Here is a 20,842-nt window from a genome sequence, read left to right as displayed (position 1 = left end):
CAGCCCCAGCTAGCCCAACAAAGTCTCATTGTGTTTCCTTGTCCCTGGCTACTTGCCCATTCCTGAGCCAATCACTGTAGCTTCAGTGACTAAGACTATTTGGCCGAAACCCAGGTCGCAGTCCACATGTGGAACGGAAAGCGAGGTCAGATGTTTCCTCTATTATCCTCATGAAAAATATTACTGGGGCAATGATTCAGTTCAGAGTTGGTGTTGCAAAGTTACAGGATGTCTGCACCTGCTCAGTGATACTAATCTGTTTGTATACCAGGCCTCTAATTATCTCAGCCCAGAAGACCTGCTGAGAAGTGAGGTAGAAGAAAGTCAGAGAAAACTGCAAGTGGTCTCAGACACTTTGAGCTTCTTCAAGCAAGAGTTTCAGGACAGAAGGGAGAATCTCCACACTTACTTCAAAGAGAACCAGGAAGTCAAGGAATGGGATTTCCAGTCTTCTTTGGTCTTTGTGCGATTGGATGGCTTCCTGGGACGACTGCACGTGGTGGAGGTGAGTGCGCACCTCACCTCAGGCTGCCAGCCCCAGACAGAAAGAAGCAGTCCAGGGGTCCAAAAAGTGGAATAGGAAAATGCACAACACAACCTCATAGCCAACCCTCCATCAGCTGGAATAATCCATAATAAAGGTTCAATTGGCCAGTCACAGTGGCTCATGCCTGTAATCCCACTAGCACTTTGGGAGGCAAAGGCGGGTGGATTGCTTGAGCCCAGGAGTTTAAAACCAGCCGGGCCAACATGGCAAAACGCCTTCTCTACAAAAAATACAACAACAAAATAGCCAGGTGTGGTGTGCACCTGTAGTCCCAGCTACTCGGGAGGCTGAGGTGGGAGGATGGCTTGAGCATAGGAGGCAGAGGTTGCAGTGAGTCGAAATTGTGCCACTGCACTCTAGCCTAGGCAACAGGAGCCAGACCTTGTCTCAAAAAAACAAACAAGGGCCAGGCATGCGGTGGCTCATGCCTGTAAATCCCAGCATTTGGGGAGGCCGAGGCAGGTGGATCATGAGGTCAGGAGTTCGAGACCAGTCTGGTCAACATGGCGAAATCCTGTCTCTACTAAAAATACAAAAATTAGCCAGGTGTGGTGGCACACGCCTGTAATCCCAGCTACTCGGGAGGCCGAGGCAGAGAATTTCTTGAACTCGGAAGGCAGAGGTTTCAGTGAGCCACGATCACACCATTGCACTCCAGCCTGGGTGACAGAACGAGACTCTGTCTCAAAAAAAAAAAAAAAAAAAAAGAAGTTTTAATAAATAGTTGTCATTTGGATTGACCATCACATCACATAATAGTGGTTATAGTAGAAGTTTAGGAAATCCTGATCATAGACCCATTTAGGAAGAAGGCCCAAGGAATCAATGAACTAGTTCAATTGGTTTGCAAATTGCCCGTAGCCTTTGAACTGGGTTTCAAATAAACTCTGCCTAGAAAGATTGACACTGAGCAAACCTTGGCTGGGCTATAACCATTCCCGCAAAGCTGGCTGCTTTGAACTTCTCCTCCTCCACTCCTCAATCTCCAAGGCAGCTCCCCAAAGTCCAAAACGAATGAGTCCCTGTGCAAAAGAAACATGACTTATGCTCAAAGTTATGTCTTTCCCTCAATTATTTAAAAATAAATATGGATTTTAGGTGAAGTACTACGGTGAGAAGTCATGATACTATTTCTTTGGATTGTTTCAATTCTCAAAACTTAATATGTTTAACAGGTCTCTCAACATTTTACAGCTATGTGTTTGCTGATTGGACTTGGAAGGGAGGGTAATGGGCCTAATAAAATGAAATACAGACTTAAACGGATTTGAGAAATTCAGGGTTGAGTTTAAGATTAAGACAAGAGGCCAGGCACGGTGGCTCTCCCCTGTAATCCCAGCCGTTTGGGAGGCCGAGGCAGGCGAATCACAAGTTCAGGAGTTCATGATCAGCCTGGCCAACATGGTGAAACCCCGCCTCTACTAAAAATACAAAAATTAGCCGGGTGTGGTGGCGGGCGCCTGTAGTCCCAGCTACTCGGGAGGCTGAGGCAGGAGAATCGTTTGAACTTGGGAGGTAGAGGTTGCAGTGAGCCGAGATGGCGCCATTGCACTCCAGCCTGGGAGACAGGGCGAGACTCCATCCCAAAAAAAAAAAAAAAAAAAAAAAGACAAGAGCCAGAGGGACAGGGAAGGAACAAGAATCATATTCCCAGCTGTCATGAGCAGGTTTGGACGGAAGAGAGCTATGCTGGGAGGAAGCCATGATGAACAGAGCAAACCATGGGAGGACAAGGACAGGAGAACGTAAGATTGGATCTGTTATCAGTTCAGAAAGTATTGGCTCAGCATCACCATGTGCCAGGCACGGAGCTAGGAACTGAGATACAAAGACGACTGAAATGCGATTTTCCTGTAAGAGGCTGGTGGACCTGCAGCCACTGCAGGAGAAGGAAGACAGACTAAAGGAGGAGATCCGGGAGGAAAGACACAGAATCAGGAAAGTGGGATATACTGACTGCCATCAGAAAAGTGAGATTGGGCTGGGCGCGGTGGCTCACGCCTGTAATCCTAGCACTTTAGGAGGCTGAGGCAGGTGGATCACAAGGTCAGGAGTTTGAGACAAGCCTGACCAACATGGTGAAACCCCGTCTCTACTAAAAATACAAAAAAAAAAAAAAAAAAAAAAAACTAGCCTGGTGTGGTGACGTGCACCTGTAGTCTCAGCTACTCAGGAGGCTGAGGCAGGAGAATCACTTGAACCCGGGAGGCAGAGCTTGCAGTGAGCTGAGATCGCGCCACTGCACTCCAGCCTGGGGACAGAGCGAGACTCCGTCTCAAAAAAAAAAAAAAAGTGAGATTGATGTGTTACTGGGAGCAAGAAAGAGGGGTCTCTAGCCCAGCAGGACTTTGACAAAAAGTGGGAACGCAAGAGAAAATCAGTTGTGAAACTGGAGTGGGAATTTGCCAGGGAAAACAAAGATGGGAAGGGCATAAAGAGAGAAAATGCGTGAGAGAGAAAGCCAGAAGCTAGATCTTATGAAAGGCGCACCTTAAACCCTTCATCAGGATCACAGAGACTATAAATAATTGATTATCTAGCTTTATCCTAAATGCCTCTTTTTCCCTCAGCCGTTTCCATCATGGTTGATGTACAGCCCTTCACTCCTCCTGCACTCTGTATTCCTCTCATATCCACCACCAATTCCTTTGCTGCTGTTTAGTGAGAGGTGAGGGACACTCCAGCCCCAGCCCATGCCTGGCCTGGGCTGACCACGAAGAACGAATTTCCATCACTGCCTGGCAGCGGCCATGTTTGCAGATGCTCCAGCCCTGCAGATGGCCCTGGGAATGGTAGCAGAGCATGACCCCAGGCCCTGTGCACACATGCTAATGATTTGACTTTGCATATAGACAGCTATTCTAACATCAGGGTGCCTAATCTGCAGGATATGTTCAGTAAATATAAGCAGTGATGGCCACCAGCCTCCCTAGTGTCATTACTCTCACAATAAGTCCTTTCTCAGGCTGCTGCTGCTTTCTGAATCAAGGGCACAGGTGCATAAAAAGCAGTTGCCCCTATTTAATTAGAAGATGACATGAGTGTCACCAAGCTCCCTGCCTTGCTGCCTCTCCTTCTCTTACGTGTCGTTCTGTCCTTGGCTCTGGTTAGCTGCTTTGCTCCTGTGCCCAGCTGCTCCTTTTCTTTTCTTTTCTTTTTCTTTTTTTTTTTTTTTTTCTCGAGATGGAGTTTCGCTCTTGTTGCCCAGGCTGGAGTGCAGTGGCACAATCTCGGCTCACCACAACCTCTGCCTCCTGGGTTCAAGCGATTCTCCTGCCTCAGCCTCCCAAGTAGCTGGGATTACAGGCATGTGCCACCATGCCTGGTTCATTTTTGTATTTTTAGTAGAGACAGGGTCTTTCTGTGTTGGTCAGGCTGGTCTTGAACTCCCAACCTCAGGAGATCCACCCAGCTTGGCCTCCCAAAGTGCTGGGATTACAGGCGTGAGCCACCGTGCCCGGCCAGCATTTCTTTTCTTGACTGTGTTTCCCTCTCTTTCCCTTTGTCTAATTCTTCCTCCCTTTTCACTTGGTCCCCCTTTCACTTTGTTCTCCTTCTCTATTTTCTAACTTCCCTGACCTCTTTGTTTGCCCTGAATTTCCATGTGTTTTCATCTTCCCACGGCTACTCCTTGCCCCCTTTCCTCATATTTCCTCCCCTCTTTTATTTTTAATCTCCCAAATGTCTGCTTAAATGCATCGCCCTTGCCTTTTGCCATCTTCCTCCTCCCCCAGCTCTTGCCTCCTGAGTCTGTGCAGTGGAACACGGGACTATCGACTGTCCTCTGGCATATTTCATGTAGGCCTTTAGTTAGTATTCTGTGTATCTCTGTGATCGATGCCTGATTGAAATGGGATTAATCTGCTCCTCTCCAGTAAGAATTATCATGAACTTAGCCTTATTCATCTTCTATTCTAATACAATCTATGGCCACTGAGATGATGGTAGCTGCAATTAATAAATACACGAAACACCAATGTGTTTATCTCTCTGCATGCTCTCGTCACGGGTTAGAGTGTGAAGGGCTGGTTTTTAATCCCCACAATTCTCCCAGATTTCATTTCTCTGATGTGAGTTGCTTTTTTATTCTTTCACTCTTTTTGCACAAGAGAATTTTGTTGTGCAGATCCACTCTTCCTCTCTGGGTGCCTGCTAAATGCCAGAGGTGGGGCTGGCTTGGAAGAAGGGGTATACATTGCCCAGTATTTTTCGGTATCTGCAGTAAGCAGAGTAATTGCATTTTCAGGATACCACCATTCTCCTCTGCCTTCTTATCACAACCATGATACAGGTAATCTCTTAGAGATTTAACCCTTGTGGAGGGAAGAACGAGGAATAGGAAACTAAAAAATTAACGTGTTTCAAGAACCTATCCCATGCCAGAGCCTGTATCCTTGCAATCATCTTAAGAACTGGGGCCGGGTGCAGTGGCTTATGCCTGTAATCCCAACACTTTGGGAGGCCGAGGTGGTGGGATCACCTGAGGTCAGGAGTTTGAGACAAGCCTGGCCAACATGGTGAAACCCTGTCTCTACTAAAAATACAAAAATTAGCCGGGCATGGTGGCATACCCGTGTAATCCCAGCCACCCAGGAGGCTGAGGCAGGAGAATCGCTGGAACCTGGGAGGCAGAGGATATAGTGAGCCAAGATCGTGCCACTGCACTCCAGCCTGGGCAACAGAGCAAGACTCCATCTCAAAAAAAAGAAAAGAAAAGAACTGGGTATCAGTATCTTTTCTTTAACAAATGAGCATAACTAAATCTGATACATAAATGAACTCACCCATAGTTACACAGGTTGGAGAGGTGTAGCTGAGATTTGTACCCAGGGGGACAGCTGGTTCCAAGTACTGTCTTTGCACCAAACTTTGATATCCTATAGGGAGTTGTGAAGGTCTGTTTCCCTCCTTCCGTCCTTTTCTCCCTTCCTTCCTTCTTTCTTTCCTCCCACTTTCCTGGTTTGAGGATCCCAAACTGGTTTTGTGGTTTTATTCTGCCCTTATACACTCTGTTCTACTTTTGTACACTCAATTTTTGCCATACAATTTCTAGGTCTTTATATCAAAGTAAGTTACTCAGGTACAATTATAATTCCCATTTCATGAAAGGATCTTATTTGACTTTATGACTTACTAAGAAAATCCCAGAAGTATATAAAATCTTTGCAATTTGAATGAGCCATCAAAGTTCAAAGAGAAAAAGAGTTGTTGGGTTGCCTCTTGATTCCTTCTTTCATCCTGCCTTCCTGCTTGATGCATCAGTGCACACACACACACACACCGAGTTCATTTTTGTGTCATAGAGTTGTAGATTCTGCAGATCCCCTGTTTGAGTTTCTGCCTGCAGCCTCTTCCCTCCAAACAATGCAGTAAGCACCTTGGAGAGAACTCTCATTTCCTTTATTATAAAACTGCTATAAAGCTGTGATTCATTTGGAGACAAAATGATTTCCTGCTGAGACTTTATGCGAAGTGATTAGCAGGTACATAGGTAATAAGCTGACCTAATATCCACACCGCGTTTCCTTTTGCTCTTTCTACCATCTCCAGCCACTCTGCAGCCTCCTTTCATTCTGAGCCTAATTGGGTATCTTCCCTTTTAGCCCGGCTTGAATATGTGGTCACATAGGAGACCATTAGCCACATAAGGTCGGTGGCGGTCAAAAGGTAAAGAAAACAGTCTTTTTCCAAATGACCTTTTGAGATTTTCATCTATGAACATCTGCTTTGTGCTCTCCCTTAATGAATTCCCAAGATTCTTCTTTTAAGATGGGCAGTGTGGCCTCTCCTTTGAGAAGGGGGTTGCTGTTGGCAAGTCTTGCTATTACCCCTGGTTTTGATTCTTCATCTCAGGGGCCAGAGCACATATTGAATCCTCCCCACATCCCTGCCACCTGCCACCACCATTAAGTGCTGCACAGTTTTTTCATAAGAATAGAACCTGATCAGTCCAATAAGCAGCCTGGTACCCCAGTGTTCCTTGTTCTGTCTTGAAAGAAGCACCCAAATGTCCCCTCTGTACCCCATTACACATATAATATCCATTAACCCGATCTAATGACATCAGAATGATCATGGTTAATTATAGTGGCTGCCTTTTAGTGAAGTCCTACAGGGAACCTTCCATAAACTTGGTAACTTCACAGCAACTTAAGTGTTATTGTTCCCATCTACAGGTTAGGAAAGTGAGGCTTAGAAAAGTTAGGTGTCTTGCTTTAAGCCACATAGCTAGTAAATGATGGAACCAGAGTTGCATAAACTCAGGGTTTTTTGTTTGTTTGTTCTGGCCCTAGATCCTAGGCTCTTTCCACAATGCCATATGTTGTGTCTCTGAAGTGGATATTTCACCAGTGTATAACATGATGAATTTCGTGTTTAGTACTGTGATGAATAAAAATAGATATTTAAAAAATATCATTTAAACTTCTTATTGATTTAAATTGCCTTTTTCTGTTTTGTGAGAACTTTTAAATAAACAATGAAAAGAACTTACATTTACATAATTTAAGAATCAAATTATTTTGATTCTTAAATCAAAGATTTAAGGCTAATCAAAGATATAGCCATGGTCAATGCCATAAGTCTGGTGTCTATAGTTGTAAGACAATTTCCTAGCTGCTTCAGAAATCTTTTCTGCTATGCCTCCAACATCAAACTTATTAAAACCCGTTCAGCGATGGAGAGCTCACTCCCTCTCTTTGTAGCCCATTCTACAGCATTAGATGGTTTTTTATTAAGTGAAACCACAGGAAATGGCCATTTTTTAGGTCGAAATGATCCCGTATCAGCAATGTAATAAGTTCAACCTGTATGGTGAGGTCACATCTACTTCTTTGTCCCATTCACTCATTTGCCTTCATTCTGCCCTCACTGTAGCACCAGGGAAGGTTCCCCCTTGCACTTGACCAGGGTCCTATGGACATTGAAATGTCCTTCCTTATAATTCTCTTCTCTTGTCTATTTTTTTTCACCAACTGCTCTTCAGATGTCAGGGTTCCTAGCTCCTCTATCACCTTGCTGCTTTTTTTTCTGGAAGTATTATAGGCAAGTCAAAGAACAAACAGCATACATTCCTTCACTCAACAATATGTGTTCAGGGTCAGGGACTCTTCCAGGCACTGGAAATACCAAGGTACCTTTGGGGCATTTACAACTTACTGGACAGAAAATAAGCAAATAGTATAATATAATGCCAAATAATATAATTCCAGAGTGTGATAAGCGCTCTGAATAAGCAGAAGAAGGGGATACAGAGTCTGGGGGAAAGCTGGATGGGTGGATCTCTTTCCACAGAAGGGTGAGGAAAGGCCTAAGACCTTGAGTTGAGCCCCAGATAAATCTGTTGTCCACCATGTGTGTGTTGTTACATAAAACAATGTAAGTATCTATCTTTTTAAGTGACCAGACTTTCTCCAAAAGTAGAATAGTTAAATAAATATTTCGCTAATATCTAGGATAAATTGAAGATCAAACACCTTCCTGTCACCTCCCTAGACCATGCTTTAAGTATTCTTGAGAAATAAAACAGTCTAACAAAATTATCATCTGGGTTTCTGATGTAATCAAACATATCACAATGCATCTACCTTTTAAAATGGTACGAAGTATTTCCTAGAAATTGAAATTGACATCCACAGAATTATGAAGAATGAGTACCAAGGTTGCATTTCACAGCACAAGTATGACTCTCCCTATAAAACCGATTACAACTAAGCACTTTACGAGAGACTTGAATTACTACTGAAGTCAATTTCATTTCCATAAAATTCATTTCGGTTTTCTTCCCAGTATATCAAGTTGAATCTATTTTTGAAGAAAGACTGCCACTTTTCCCACCATTAGTGGCAAAAGTCCATCCCTGGTTTTGGCATCTGTCTTCCCTGCCTTGGCTGGTGTCTTCCCTCTTCTCTCCCCTCCCACTTCAGCTGCTTCCCACTAGCCATGCCCAAACATACATAGCTGAGCAAAAACAGGCTTGTTAGATGGCTGCCCAAATCCGCGTGGGTACCCTCCTTGCCAAGCAGGGAAAGTCAGCCATTGTCCCCATTTCCCAGTGCCTCTGTCACTGCTGCTGGAGTTGGTGTGTCCCAGCAGGAAAAAGGAGCCAGGCAGCCTGTGCTAGCCTGATGGGTCACCCATAGCAGCAGCCATGGGCAGTGAGATTTCCTGCAGTGGTACCAGGACCTGCTGGATTTTACAGCATCGGTGTCATGGTGCACCCCTTAAACCTCCAGAGCAGAGGATCCCTCCCACAGTCCACACCAAATGTTGGCCAAAATGACACAAAGGGAACTTTTACTGTCCTCTTTCCTGCCTAAGGAATGTGCACACAAATTGGAAGTCATGACAAGAACCATATCTTGGTTTGGAGGTTTTGTGATTTTTAGGTACTCACAAGAGATAAATTCAATCTGTCCTGCTAGATGTGCTCAGGAGGAAGCTCCAATCCTATCGGAGGTGAGGCAGCTTCCGTGGACTCAGGAGGGGATCCTCCCCAAGGCTTCTGGGTTGTGCCGTCCACCTGTCATTGGATCTCAAGCACACCTGGGACACTGCCACATTAATAACAGCGATGATACTGTGTGTGCAGGCCTGGCCTAAATCCCAGGCTTGAGTTAACTGACTTAGCACTCAGCATCATGCTACAAGGTGTTGTTATTATTCTGCAGCAGATGAAGAAGTGCAGCACAGAGCTGGTAAATAACTACTCACCGCCACCTGGCTGGCAGCAGGGTGTAACATCCTATGCACGCCCAGCGAGGGCGCCCTGCAGGAGATGTGTTTGCTTGGCAGACAAGTTGCAAAGAAGGCCGGTGTCACCCTCTGGGCATGTCTTCAGGACGATTTTGCAGCTCTGTTTTTCCGTCAACATCCCTTAGGATTGCTGTCATTCTAGAACTGGATAACATGATCCATTTGAAATGAGCTATTTTAGAGAAATCAGCGATAAAGCTACCAATTATATAAATAGTTTTATTATTATTACATTTTATTATTTGTTAAAGACCACAAAGACATAGAGAGGTGGAAGCATACATTTCACTTATTTATGTATGTATATATTTATTTTGGTTTAAGTGAATTTTATTTGACCATACTTTCTCTTTGCTTTGTTATCGAGTTTAACCAAGAGTTATTTTTACCAGCCCAATCTAATAATAAGGTTATGAAACTAATCAGGCTTCACAATTTCCTAAGCAACCACCGCCCCCATGGTTTCCAACTTTTCTCATTCACTGCTGTTATGATCATGATGATGATTTTAACTCTTTTTTTTTTTTTTACTTCTTTTTTTTTTATACTTTAAGTTTTAGGGTACATGTGCACAACGTGCAGGTTTGTTACATATGTATACATGTGCCATGTTGGTGTGCTGCACCCATTAACTTGTCATTTAGCATTAGGTATATCTCCTAATGCTATCCCTCCCCCCTCCCCCCACCTCACAACAGTCCCCAGTGTGTGATGTTACCACCCTGTGTCCATGTGTTCTCATTGTTCAATTCCCACCTATGAGTGAGAACATGCAGTGTTTGGTTTTTTTGTCCTTGCGATAGTTTGCTGAGAATGATTTTAACTCTTTTGTGAATTGTCCCCATAGGGTCTTCTGAAGACGGCCCTGGATTTCCACAAACTGGGAAAGGTGGAGTTCAGCGGCGTCAGAGGGAATGCTCTGAGTCAGCAGGTCCAGCAAATGCATGAGGAATTTCAAGAGATGTACAGGCTTCTCTCAGGATCCTCCTCCGACTGCCTGTACCTCCAAAGCACGGTAGGGTTGGGAAGGGCTGAATCGCCAGCTCTGCCTCTGTCCCGGATGCCTCTCATCTGTAGGGTCTAGGTATTTACTTGCATTTTCCCTGTGTATTTCCTTTGGCTCTGTGGTCCCAGTGGTTTTGCTAATTATCCTTTGTGTTAGGAGAAATTATTATTCCTTGTGCCAAGAGAAAGATTCTAATTATTCTTTGTGTTGGAAGAAAGATCAAGGAGGCCTCTTCCAACTGTTAACTGCTCCAGACTAATGACACCAGGGTTTCAGAGATGCTAAAGTGGGTATGACACGACAGTGGAGGCGGTGGCCACCCTGTGGCTTCAAACGTTTTAAGCTCAGTGAAAGAAGCCAGACCCAGAAAGACAAATGTTGCATGGTCTCAACTATATGAGGCATCTGAAATAGTCAAAGTCATAGAAGCAGAGTGGAATGGTGGCTGCCAGGGGCTGGGGGAGAGGGAAATGGGGAGGTGGTGGTCAAAGAGTATAAAGTTTCAGTTATGCACGATAAATAATTTCTGGAGCTCTAATGTACAACATGGTGAAGACGGTTAACAATACTGTATTGCGGGCCAGGTGCGGTGGCTCACGCCTGTAATCCCAGCACTTTGGGAGGACAAGGCAGGCAGATCATGAGGTCAAGAGATGGAGACCATCCTGGCCAACATGGTGAAACCCCGTCTCTGCTAAAAATATAGAAAGTAGCCAGGCGTGATGGCGGGCGCCTGTAGTCCCAGCTACTCAGGAGGCTGAGGCAGGAGAATCGCTTGAACCCGTGAGACGGAGGTTGCAGTGAGCCGAGATCGCGCCACTGTGCTCCAGCCTGGCGATAGAAGGAGACTCTGTCTCAAACAAACAAACAAACAAACAAACAAAAAACTGTATTGCTTTGCTGTCTCACTCATAAGTGGGAGTTGAACAATGAGAACACATGGACACAGGGAGGGAAATAACACACACTGGGACCTGTCAGGGGTTGGGGGACAAGGGGAGGGAGAGCATTAGGACAAATACCTGATGCATGCGGGGCTTAAAACCTAGATGACGGATTGATAGTTGTAGCAAACCACCATGGCACATGTATACCTATGTAACAAACCTGCACGTTCTGCACATGTATCCCAGAACTTACAGTAAAATAATTTTAAGAAAAGAAAAACTGTATTGCGTACTTGAAATTTGCCAAAAGGGTAGATCCTAAGTGTTCTCACCACGCACACAAAAAGCAAATGGTAACTGTGTGAGGTGATGAATATGTTGATTAGCTTGATTGTGGTGATCATTTCACAGTGTATACATGTATCAAAATATCAAGTTGTATATCTTATATGTATACAATTTTTATTTGTCAATTATAACTTAATAAAACTGAGGGGGAAAAATGTTTTAAGCTTCGGGCAAAAACTGCTAAGGGAAGAACAGGCACACCTGGACAGAATTTTATTAGTGACTTGGGGAGGTATAAGTGAAGCCACAGCCTGGGTTTTCTGATCTGAACCTGGTTCCTAACAGAACACATAGGATAATGAAAGGACCAGAGAAGCATTTTCCAGGACAGGAACAAAGAGCCCGCATCTCACCTGTAGCCCCAGGAAAGCCTCGACCCGTAAGTCCACATGCATGGGAGAAAAAAAGAAGAAAAAGGGCCAGTATGAAAACAGAGAATGGAATTCCCAGAAAAAGGAATGGCAGAATTACTGGAGAAGGAATTTTAAGAGTGTGTGCGGGAAAAGGAGAAAGAAATCAGGGCAGGAATCTGCTCTGAGCACCTTCAGACATCCAGGGGAATCTTAGTTGGCCAGACCCAGGAAGGTTCTACCTTCTAAGAATTCTATTAGTCAAAAGTAGACCCAAAAAAGGTGGACCGTAGACTATCCTGGCTAACACAGTGAAACCCCGTCTCAATTAAAAATACAAAAAAATAGCTGGGCGTGGTGGTGCACACCTGTAATCCCAGTTACTTGGGAGGCTGAGGCAGGAGGCTTGAACCCCGGAGGCAGAGGTTGCAGTGAGCCAAGATTGTGCCACTGCACTCCAGCCTGGGTGACAGAGTGAGACTCTGTCTCAAAAAAAAAAAAAAAAAAAAAAAAAAAACCAGACCACAAAGCAGGCTATATACAATGTATTTGCTACCTTACAATACAGTAAAACAAAGCATAATCCCAAGGATTTTGCCCAGAGAAAAAACTAAAAACTAAGAAGAAACATGCCAAAATGTCATCATGTTTGGGAAGTAGAACTAGACTATTTTTTCATACCCTTTTTTTCACACACACATGCGTTACTGTTACAAAGCAATAATAACAAATAATTCCACAAATTAGAGATTGGCGTGACCAACGTTTCTCTGAAAATTGCTATGTGCTAAGAGAAATACATTAGGGTTGCCAGATAAACTACACTAATTTGGACATACTAAAAAAAAAAAAATTCTTGTTTACCTGAAATTCCAATTTAACTGAGTGCCTCGTAGTTTTATTTGCTAAATTTGGCAATCTTAAGAACAAGGCTAGTTGCTGTCTTAACCAATTAAGAAGGATTTAGAAGAAATAGTTTGTATTAGTTTAATTAGCTTTCTTTCCTCCTAATGGCTAGATTAGTTTGCTGACAATGGAAAAACAGAATTCTGACTTGGGGAAGGAAAGAAAGTGGGTGGTAAAGTTGAAATAGCCCCATTGCTGGGGCTGTTGATGCTGCGGTGGTTTTCAGGATTATGTGAGCTGGTGTTATGAGTGAGAGAGAAGGGGCTTCAGGAAGCAGAACGGAGGAGCATGGAAAGGGTGGAAGAACACCAAACTCACATCTAATTCATTTCACCATCTTGCTGGAACCCTCTAGGTAAAAATGCTGCAACCACAGGGTAACTCTACATGGCTAAAAATTAAGTCATGCCATGGTGAATTTCAGAAAATTAAAATAATTCTTTGGTATAAACACAAAAGTTCAAACACAAAAGTTAGCTGTGAGGAGCATAGTGGGGTTGGCTTACAGAAAATTACATTTTCCTTATATATATATGGTGTCTCTTGGCTTACAGAAAATTACATTTTCCTTATATATATATGGTGTCTCTTCAGGACTTTGAAAATGACGTCTCTGAATTTAACCAGAAAGTAGAAGATCTTGACCAAAGATTGGGGACTATCTTTATTCAAGCTTTTGATGATGCACCTGGCTTGGAGCATGCCTTTAAGGTTTGTGTAAATGGGGCAGGAGCCACTCGGTCCTGGATACTCCCCTGGCCCTCATCAGAGGATGATATGGATACCTTTCCAACTGTTCTGTTCCTGCAACTATTAATTATTCTTATTAATCTAATAGAGAAGGATATGGGAATCCTTCTTATATCAAGAAAGTGTGCAGAATTGGGATTCTCAGGCTAATTACTTATGCTTTCCTGAAAATGTGACAATGTAAAAATACTTTTAAGAAGAATTTCTGCGGTGATCTCTTTAGGTGCCACACCTTTAGCAGTAGGGAAAGCGTGACCATGCAATACCATGGCTATTTAACCATGGCTGCTAGGTTGATTCAATCTGGAGCAAACCACCTCCCAGGTAATGATTGATAGGTTTCAGGCATCGATAACTGGAATAAGAAGATTTGTGCTCTTATCATATCACGCTCAGATCAGGTAGTACAAAGTGTATGGAGGAGAAGGTTTAGGACAAGGCGTAGATGATGCGTAGGTAAATGGCTGCACAGCTGAGAACGCTGCATCGTGAGACATGAAGACTCAGTGGAGCATGATATGTCTTCCACCAAGCAATCAAGAGGCTTATTCTGTAAAGCTTTAAGGGTTCCAGTAGTTGGTAGAAGTTACAAGAAGTCACATTGTGGTTCAGTAGAGGAAAGAGATTTCTGTCAAAGCTGTTTAAGATGAAATGGACTTCTTTAGCAAGTAGTTCAGTTTCTGGGCACTGAAAATGTTCAGACACAGGATCTGTGATGGGTGGGACAATTGTAGAAGAGGCTTAAACCCTGGATGGATGGATCTGTGCTATTCTAGAGTATTTGGTAACCCAAATGCGGCAGGCTCCATTAGCCATTGACCATACATATACATGTAGCCTTTAATCAATACCATAATTCACATTGGAAGCCTTTTGAGATTCCCCTCTCCAAGCATTTGAACCAATTCCAAAGAAAGGGCTTGCATGTGTCTACAAAATGATCATGTATGCTATTAACTATCAGGGATGATTGAAACTCTGCTGCTCAGGCAACTTGTGGGGCTGAAACTCCATTCGTGCACTAAGGATGCCCAGACCTACACATCACATAGATCCCTTTCTACCAGAGATGTTCAGGAGTCTTCAAGGGATGCCTCACAAGTATTCTCAAGCCACTTTGAAGTCTTTGAAATCACAACATCTTCTACATGTCTACAGACCCCCTTTAAATTTTATCTGCCAAGAAAAGTGCTTGAAGGAGTCTTGCCATTGCTTTTCTTCTGATGGTCCCCACCATGAAAACATGTCTGTGTGTGCTAAGGGCATGCCTCTTTGGGTTCCAGAATTCCAATCCTTGAAATTTTATGGGTTCTGGACAGAAGTAGAGGGAGACCTTCCCTCTACTGAAGCAGCACTGCTTGTACCCAGAGTTTCAGAGGGCTCATAAAAGCAGATTATTTATCTTCTGACCTTGACTCTTCTTCTCAGCTGAGCTTCCAGCCCAGCCCTTGGGAACTAGTAGGAAAACCATAACCCTCCGATCCCTTCTGCCTACTTTGTTTCTCTCTTTTTGGTGATCTCACCAACAAGAAACTAAAACCCTTCCTTCATCCCCAAGCAAAAGCAAAATCTCCAATTGACATAAGCTCATGCAGAGAAGAACTTTTTCAAGGCTGGGGAGTAGGGACCAGAGAGAGTACCTGACTCTAGATCCCCTGTTGCTGCTGTAAGATCATCCAACTACTAGGTGGCCCCTCAGTGGACATGAATCCATGAGTACATCCAGGCCAAGGACTGTGAACAGACGGTGCAGGTTGGCCATGGTGGTCCCTCCGTGCACACACCTGTACTTCCTCAACAGAAGATGGGAGCCACAGAACTCGGAAGAGTCTGCTCTCTTATGCTTCCATTGAGGCAGAGCTACTTTTTACTGTCTCCAGAGATCTGGGTGATTGTTTTGTGAAAGAAAGTGTGACCCTAGATCCTCCCCAATGGAAGGCTTTTTAGCACCTTTACAGAGTCCTTAGAGTGCCTTGGAATCATTAAGGAAATCCAGTCAAACTGTCAGACCTGGAAAACATCTGGCCAAGGACCCCATATTTGGCTTTTCTCCATACCTGGTCATTCTGCATAACATGGCCTGGACGCCTCAGACTTCTAGGAGCCATCTAAGATTGTGAGCTGATGCCAATCAGCTCCTAGAGCTTGCACTCCCTCCAGGATTGGGATGCCAGTGAAGCAAAAAAATGGCCCAACCTGAAATAAGGAGGTAGGATAAAGAGCATAAGGTCTTAGACAAATGCAGACTGTTCAGCTTCCAGTTTTAGGACATGTGGATGTAATTTTATATCGTGTTTCTCATGTTCGTTGACTTAAAGCAAGGGTTCCACATTTTTTTCTACAAAAGGTCAGAGAATAAATATTTTAGACTATGGGTACGTGTGTTTTCTGTCACATACTCTTTTTCATTTTATTATTTATTATTTTTATTTATTTATTTTTGAGACAGAGTCTTGCTCTGTTGCCTAGGCTGGAGTGCAGTGGTGCAATCTCAACTCACTGCAACCTATGCCTTCTGGGTTCAAGTCATTCTCATGCCTCAGCCTCTCGAGTAGCTGGGATTACAGGCACACGCCACCATGCCTCGCTAATTTTTTTTTTTTTTTTTTGTATTTTTAGTAGAGACAGGGGTTTTGCCACATTGGCCAGGCTAGTCTTGAACTCCTGGCCTCAAGTGATGTGCCTGCCTCGTCCTTCCAAAGTACTGGGATTATAGGCATGAGCCAGAGTGCCCGGCCCTCTTTTTAATTTTTTAATTCTTTTTTGAAATGCAAAAACCATGCACTGAGCAGTTTTGGGCAGATTTGGCTGCCCACTGCTGTACTTCGTCACCCCCTGACTTCAAGTGCTAGGTGGAGATGAGAGGTTATCATGGAAGGCACGTTTAGAAGCAGTGTATTGGTATATCCTAAATATAACTGGAGTCCTACATGGCCTCATCTCAGAAAAGCATCACAATGGAAGAAACACAGTCTAGGAGCCAGAAAGTAATTAAAAGCATTTCACATCTTGATTTTGCTGCTCCAGGAAACACTGAGGGGTTAGGGCAGTCTGAATGCACAGGAACACATCTTCAGAGAAAGGTCAGCATCACTGCCATTCTCACGGCACCTGCTCCCAGAAACTATTTCCTTGTTCCCATTCTCAAATTTTTGCCCTTCAAATTCTCCCCAACATCCAGCCAACTTAGCTTCTTTTTCTTTTCCATCATTACCTTCTTTCTATTCTAGGTTCTTTTTTTTTTTTTTTTTTTTTTTGACAGAGTCTCACTCTGTCGCCCAGGCTGGAGTGCAATGGCACAATCTTGGCATCTTGGCTCACTGCAAACTCCGCCTCCCAGATTCAGGCAATTCCCTGCCTCAGCCTCCTGAGTAGCTGGGATTACAGGCACCCGCCACCACACCCAGCTAATTTTTGTATTTTTAGTAGAGACGGGGTTTCACCATCTTGGCCAGGCTGGTCTTGAACTCCTGACCTCGTGATCCACCCACCTGGGCCTCCCAAAGTGCTGAGATTACAGGCATGAGCCACCGCGCCTGGCCTGTTCCAGGTCTTAATTATGTAGTTCAGCTTAACCTTTCTGGGATCTTTAGTTATCCCTTTGTTTATTGGTTTATCCAGATTCTTATGCCAAGTAGAGCTGGGGGTGGGTAACTCGGCAGACAGGAATTCTCTGTTAGAAGCAAAGGAGAAGAGAAAGACTATGAATATCATCCACATATGAATAATTACAGGTCCAGCTCCACAATAACACTGTTCACTCTTCTTACATTGGTAGGCATATAAAGGAAAACCAGAACACTGGATTTGTATGACCATGGAAAGGTTTAATCTGTGATTTTTTTCCTCTTTTTCCTCCACCTTCCCTACAGCTGCTAGACATAGCAGGAAACCTCCTTGAAAGACCGCTGGTAGCGAGGGATACATCTGATAAATACCTGGTCCTCATCCAAATGTTCAACAAAGATCTGGATGCAGTGAGGATGATCTACAGTCAGCATGTCCAGGAGGAAGCAGAACTTGGTAGGCTGGTTAAAGGGGATTTTAATGGGGACATTCTGTTACTGGAAAGAAGCAACTCATTCCTCTTGTATTTGTTAAATGTCCACGTATGGATCCATACATTCTCAAAAAAGAGCAAGCACAACCTTCTTGCTTGAAATTCCAGACCACCTTGGGTGACTGGGGAGCTCTCTGAACTATGGCTTTCCCTGTTTCTGGGGCTGAGATTGGCAGGCTGACCCAGCGTGGTACAGTCTTGACTGCTTCTGTTCAGCTGAGACCTTGGCATTATGTATGAGTTGACCCTTGATCAGTATTGCTACACTGACTAATCTTCAACACGCCTCCATTCGAAAATAAATGTTTACACGCCTGAGAAAAGTTTCTTATGCCTTCCAATGCCATAGCAACCATGCTTCTGGTGGGAGGAACCAGCAGGAGCCCTCCAAAGGGCAGTACCATGCCAAGGCATGATGTCTCCATTTTTATTATGATGCTGCGTGTCAAAACAAATGCATTTCAGTTTTACATACATTTATTGAGTCCTTACTACATGCCAAGCATGCCTGTGGGTACTGTATACTGTGGCAAGTCAAGGTAAGGGATAAAATAATTAATACAAAAAGGTGGTTCTTTATAGAATGTTGAGTACTGCTCGACTTGAGTTATAAAGAATGGTAACAAGCTGGGAGCGATGGTGCGAACCTCTAGTCCTAGTATCTCAGGAGGCTGAGGTGGGAGGATCGCTTGAGTTCAGGAGTTCGAGGCTGCAGGAGCTATGACCCTGCCACTGCACCCCAGCCTGGGCGACAGAGCCAGACCCTGTCTCTAAAAATAAAATAAATAAGAAAGAAATAAAATACATTCCTATAGTCAGTCGCACAGTGCTTTGCACATAGCGGGTGCTCAATAAGTCATTATTGGACTGAATGGCCTCTGACATCTGAAAAATGATGCCATTTGGATGAAATAAATTATTAACTTCTTATTATGAAAAGAAAATAAAGAAGAGACTATAACTCTTCCTTCCTCCCCAAGCAAAGATGCATTGTGGATGGAAGATTCCAGGGCAGGCTTAACAAGACAAGATGCATCGTGACTGGGAGATTCGAGGGCAGGCTTATGGAAAAGGTAGTCTTGAGCTGAGCCCTAAAAGTTGGGAGATCAACAGTAAAGCAGAGGAGACAAAGGCCTTCAGAGCAGATATGAGAGGATATGGAATGTGATCAGCTGGGTCTGCCTATAGCCAAACAAGGTGTGCAGAAGACACTCATTCGGCCACGGCATTTGAGGTCAGCTTGGGAAGTGCTCAATGTGCCACCTTAGGGAATTTGGAATTCATGATCAAGGGTAGGGGAAATTATCAAAGGCTTTTAAGTAGCTGAGTAACAGGATTGCTCTGCTTGCAAGTAGGTTTCATGGTGAGGTCATCAAGAATTGCCTCCACTTGGAAGTCATTCTAAGAAAATCCGTTGGCCAAGCCTTATGTGGGATTATCCCCATGACTTCTTACGGTCAGATACAGAGTTTGAAAACTCAAATGCCTTCAGAAGCTATATCGGTAACAAATGACCACGACCTTAGTACCTTAAAACACCACTATCCATCTTTCAGCTCACACTTTTTTTTTTAAGACGGCGTCTGGCTCTATTGCCCAGACTGGAGTGCAGTGGCACGATCTCGGCTCATTGCAATCTCTGCATTCCCAGTTCAAGTGATTCTCCTGCCTCAGCTTCCAGAGTAGCTGGGATTACAGGTGCCTGCCACGAGGCCCGGCTAATTTTTTTGTATTTTTAGTAGAGTCAGGGTTTCACCATGTTGGTCAGGCTGATCTCGAACTCTCGACCTTATGATCTGCCTGCCTCAGCCTCCCAAAGTGCTGGGATTACAGGCATGAGCCACCACGCCTGGCCCTCAGCTCACACTTCTGTAGGTCAGGAGTCCAGCATGGTGCATCTGGGTTCTCTACTCAGAGAGAATCCCAAAGCTGAAATCAAGGTGTTGGTCAGCCTGAGTTTGCATCTGGAGGCTCTAGAGGAAAAATCCACTGCCATCCTCCTTGCTGTTGGTAGAATCCAGTTCCTCATGACTATAGGAGTGAGGTCCCCATTTCCTGTTGGCTGTCAGCCAAGGGCCACTCTTTGCAACTAGAAGCCATCTGCATTCATTACCATGTAGCCACCTCCATCTTCAAGCCAGCAACAGGACGTTAAATCCTCTTATGCATCAAATCTCTGCCTTCCTGTCCTGCCACCAGCCAGAGAAAACATTCTGCTTTTAAGGCCTCACCTGATTAGGTCTGGCCCACCCAGGGTCCTCTTCCTCCTGCTGTATGACATATCATGACCACAGGAGTACGCTGTCATCATAGCCACAGTTTTGACCCATGCTTAAAGGGGAGAGGATTATGCAAGGGTGAGGGTCATTGGGGGTCATCTTGGAGTTTTGCCTATCATGGAGGACAAGCAGGAAATGAAAATCATGGATCTGGACTGAGCATGGTGACACTAGGGAAGGGTGGTACCTGCGGTGAAATAAAGGAAGTAGCCACTTCTCTAGTTGCTAGTTAGAAATGCCAGCTGATTCTTGCTAATCTTCTCATTTTACCAGAGAAGCTGGGAAGTGAGATTCTTTAAAAAGCGAAACCTCACATTTGTTAAATCTTGACAACCAAGTATAAGCAGACAAACCCATTGCTTGGGCTAACATAAGCATATCTAGTCTGTGCTGACTCGAGTCCAGGGCTCCATAATCCACATGACCTGCCTCATTCATCATCTTACGGAATTCTCACAGAAACTCTGGAAGTTAATTAGGCAGGGAAGATATTATTCCCATTTTATAGATGTGAAAATTGAGACCCAGGGTGATTGAGTTGTCTGTTTAAGGGAGTGTTTCAACCCTGACTGTTCAATTAGAGTCATCTTGAGAGCGTTTAAAAAAACACTCAATTGTGGCCAGGTGCAGCAGCTCACGCCTGTAATCCCAGCACTTTGGGGGATTGAGGCGGGTGGATCACCTGAGTTCGAGACCAGCCTGATCAATATGGTGAAACCCCATCTCTACTACAAATACGAAAATTAGCCACGTGTGGTGGTGGGTGCCTGCAATCCCAGCTACTCAGGAGGCTGAGACAGGAGAATCACCTGAACCTGGGAGGCAGAGGTTGTAGTGAGCCACGATTGCGCCACTGCACTCCAGCCTGGGTGACAAGAGTTAGACTCCTTGAAACACTCATGGCTGGGCCCCTCCCAGAGCAATGAAATCAGAATAGCTTGGGCATTGGACCCAG

General features: G+C 44.3%; 1 protein-coding gene across 2 annotated transcripts in view; it reads left to right on the top strand.

Annotated features, from left to right (window-relative positions):
* The window catches only part of DNAH9 (dynein axonemal heavy chain 9), a 377,141-nt gene that overhangs the window by 24,209 nt on the left and 332,090 nt on the right, over positions 1-20,842 (top strand). The window contains exons 6-9 of one of the 2 annotated variants that reach the window (XM_016932363.4): positions 272-505; positions 10,149-10,316; positions 13,393-13,509; positions 17,421-17,571. In XM_016932363.4, coding sequence (XP_016787852.3) covers positions 272-505; positions 10,149-10,316; positions 13,393-13,509; positions 17,421-17,571 — 670 coding nt within the window. The remainder of the gene's footprint in view (positions 1-271; positions 506-10,148; positions 10,317-13,392; positions 13,510-17,420; positions 17,572-20,842) is intronic. The other variant, XM_063799007.1, reaches the window with a different exon arrangement.

This window comes from Pan troglodytes, chromosome 19 (genome assembly GCF_028858775.2).
Source record: "Pan troglodytes isolate AG18354 chromosome 19, NHGRI_mPanTro3-v2.0_pri, whole genome shotgun sequence".
Taxonomy (NCBI): Eukaryota; Metazoa; Chordata; class Mammalia; order Primates; family Hominidae; genus Pan; species Pan troglodytes.
Note: the sequence above shows the minus strand (reverse complement) of the source record. Positions and strands in the feature narration are given on the sequence as shown.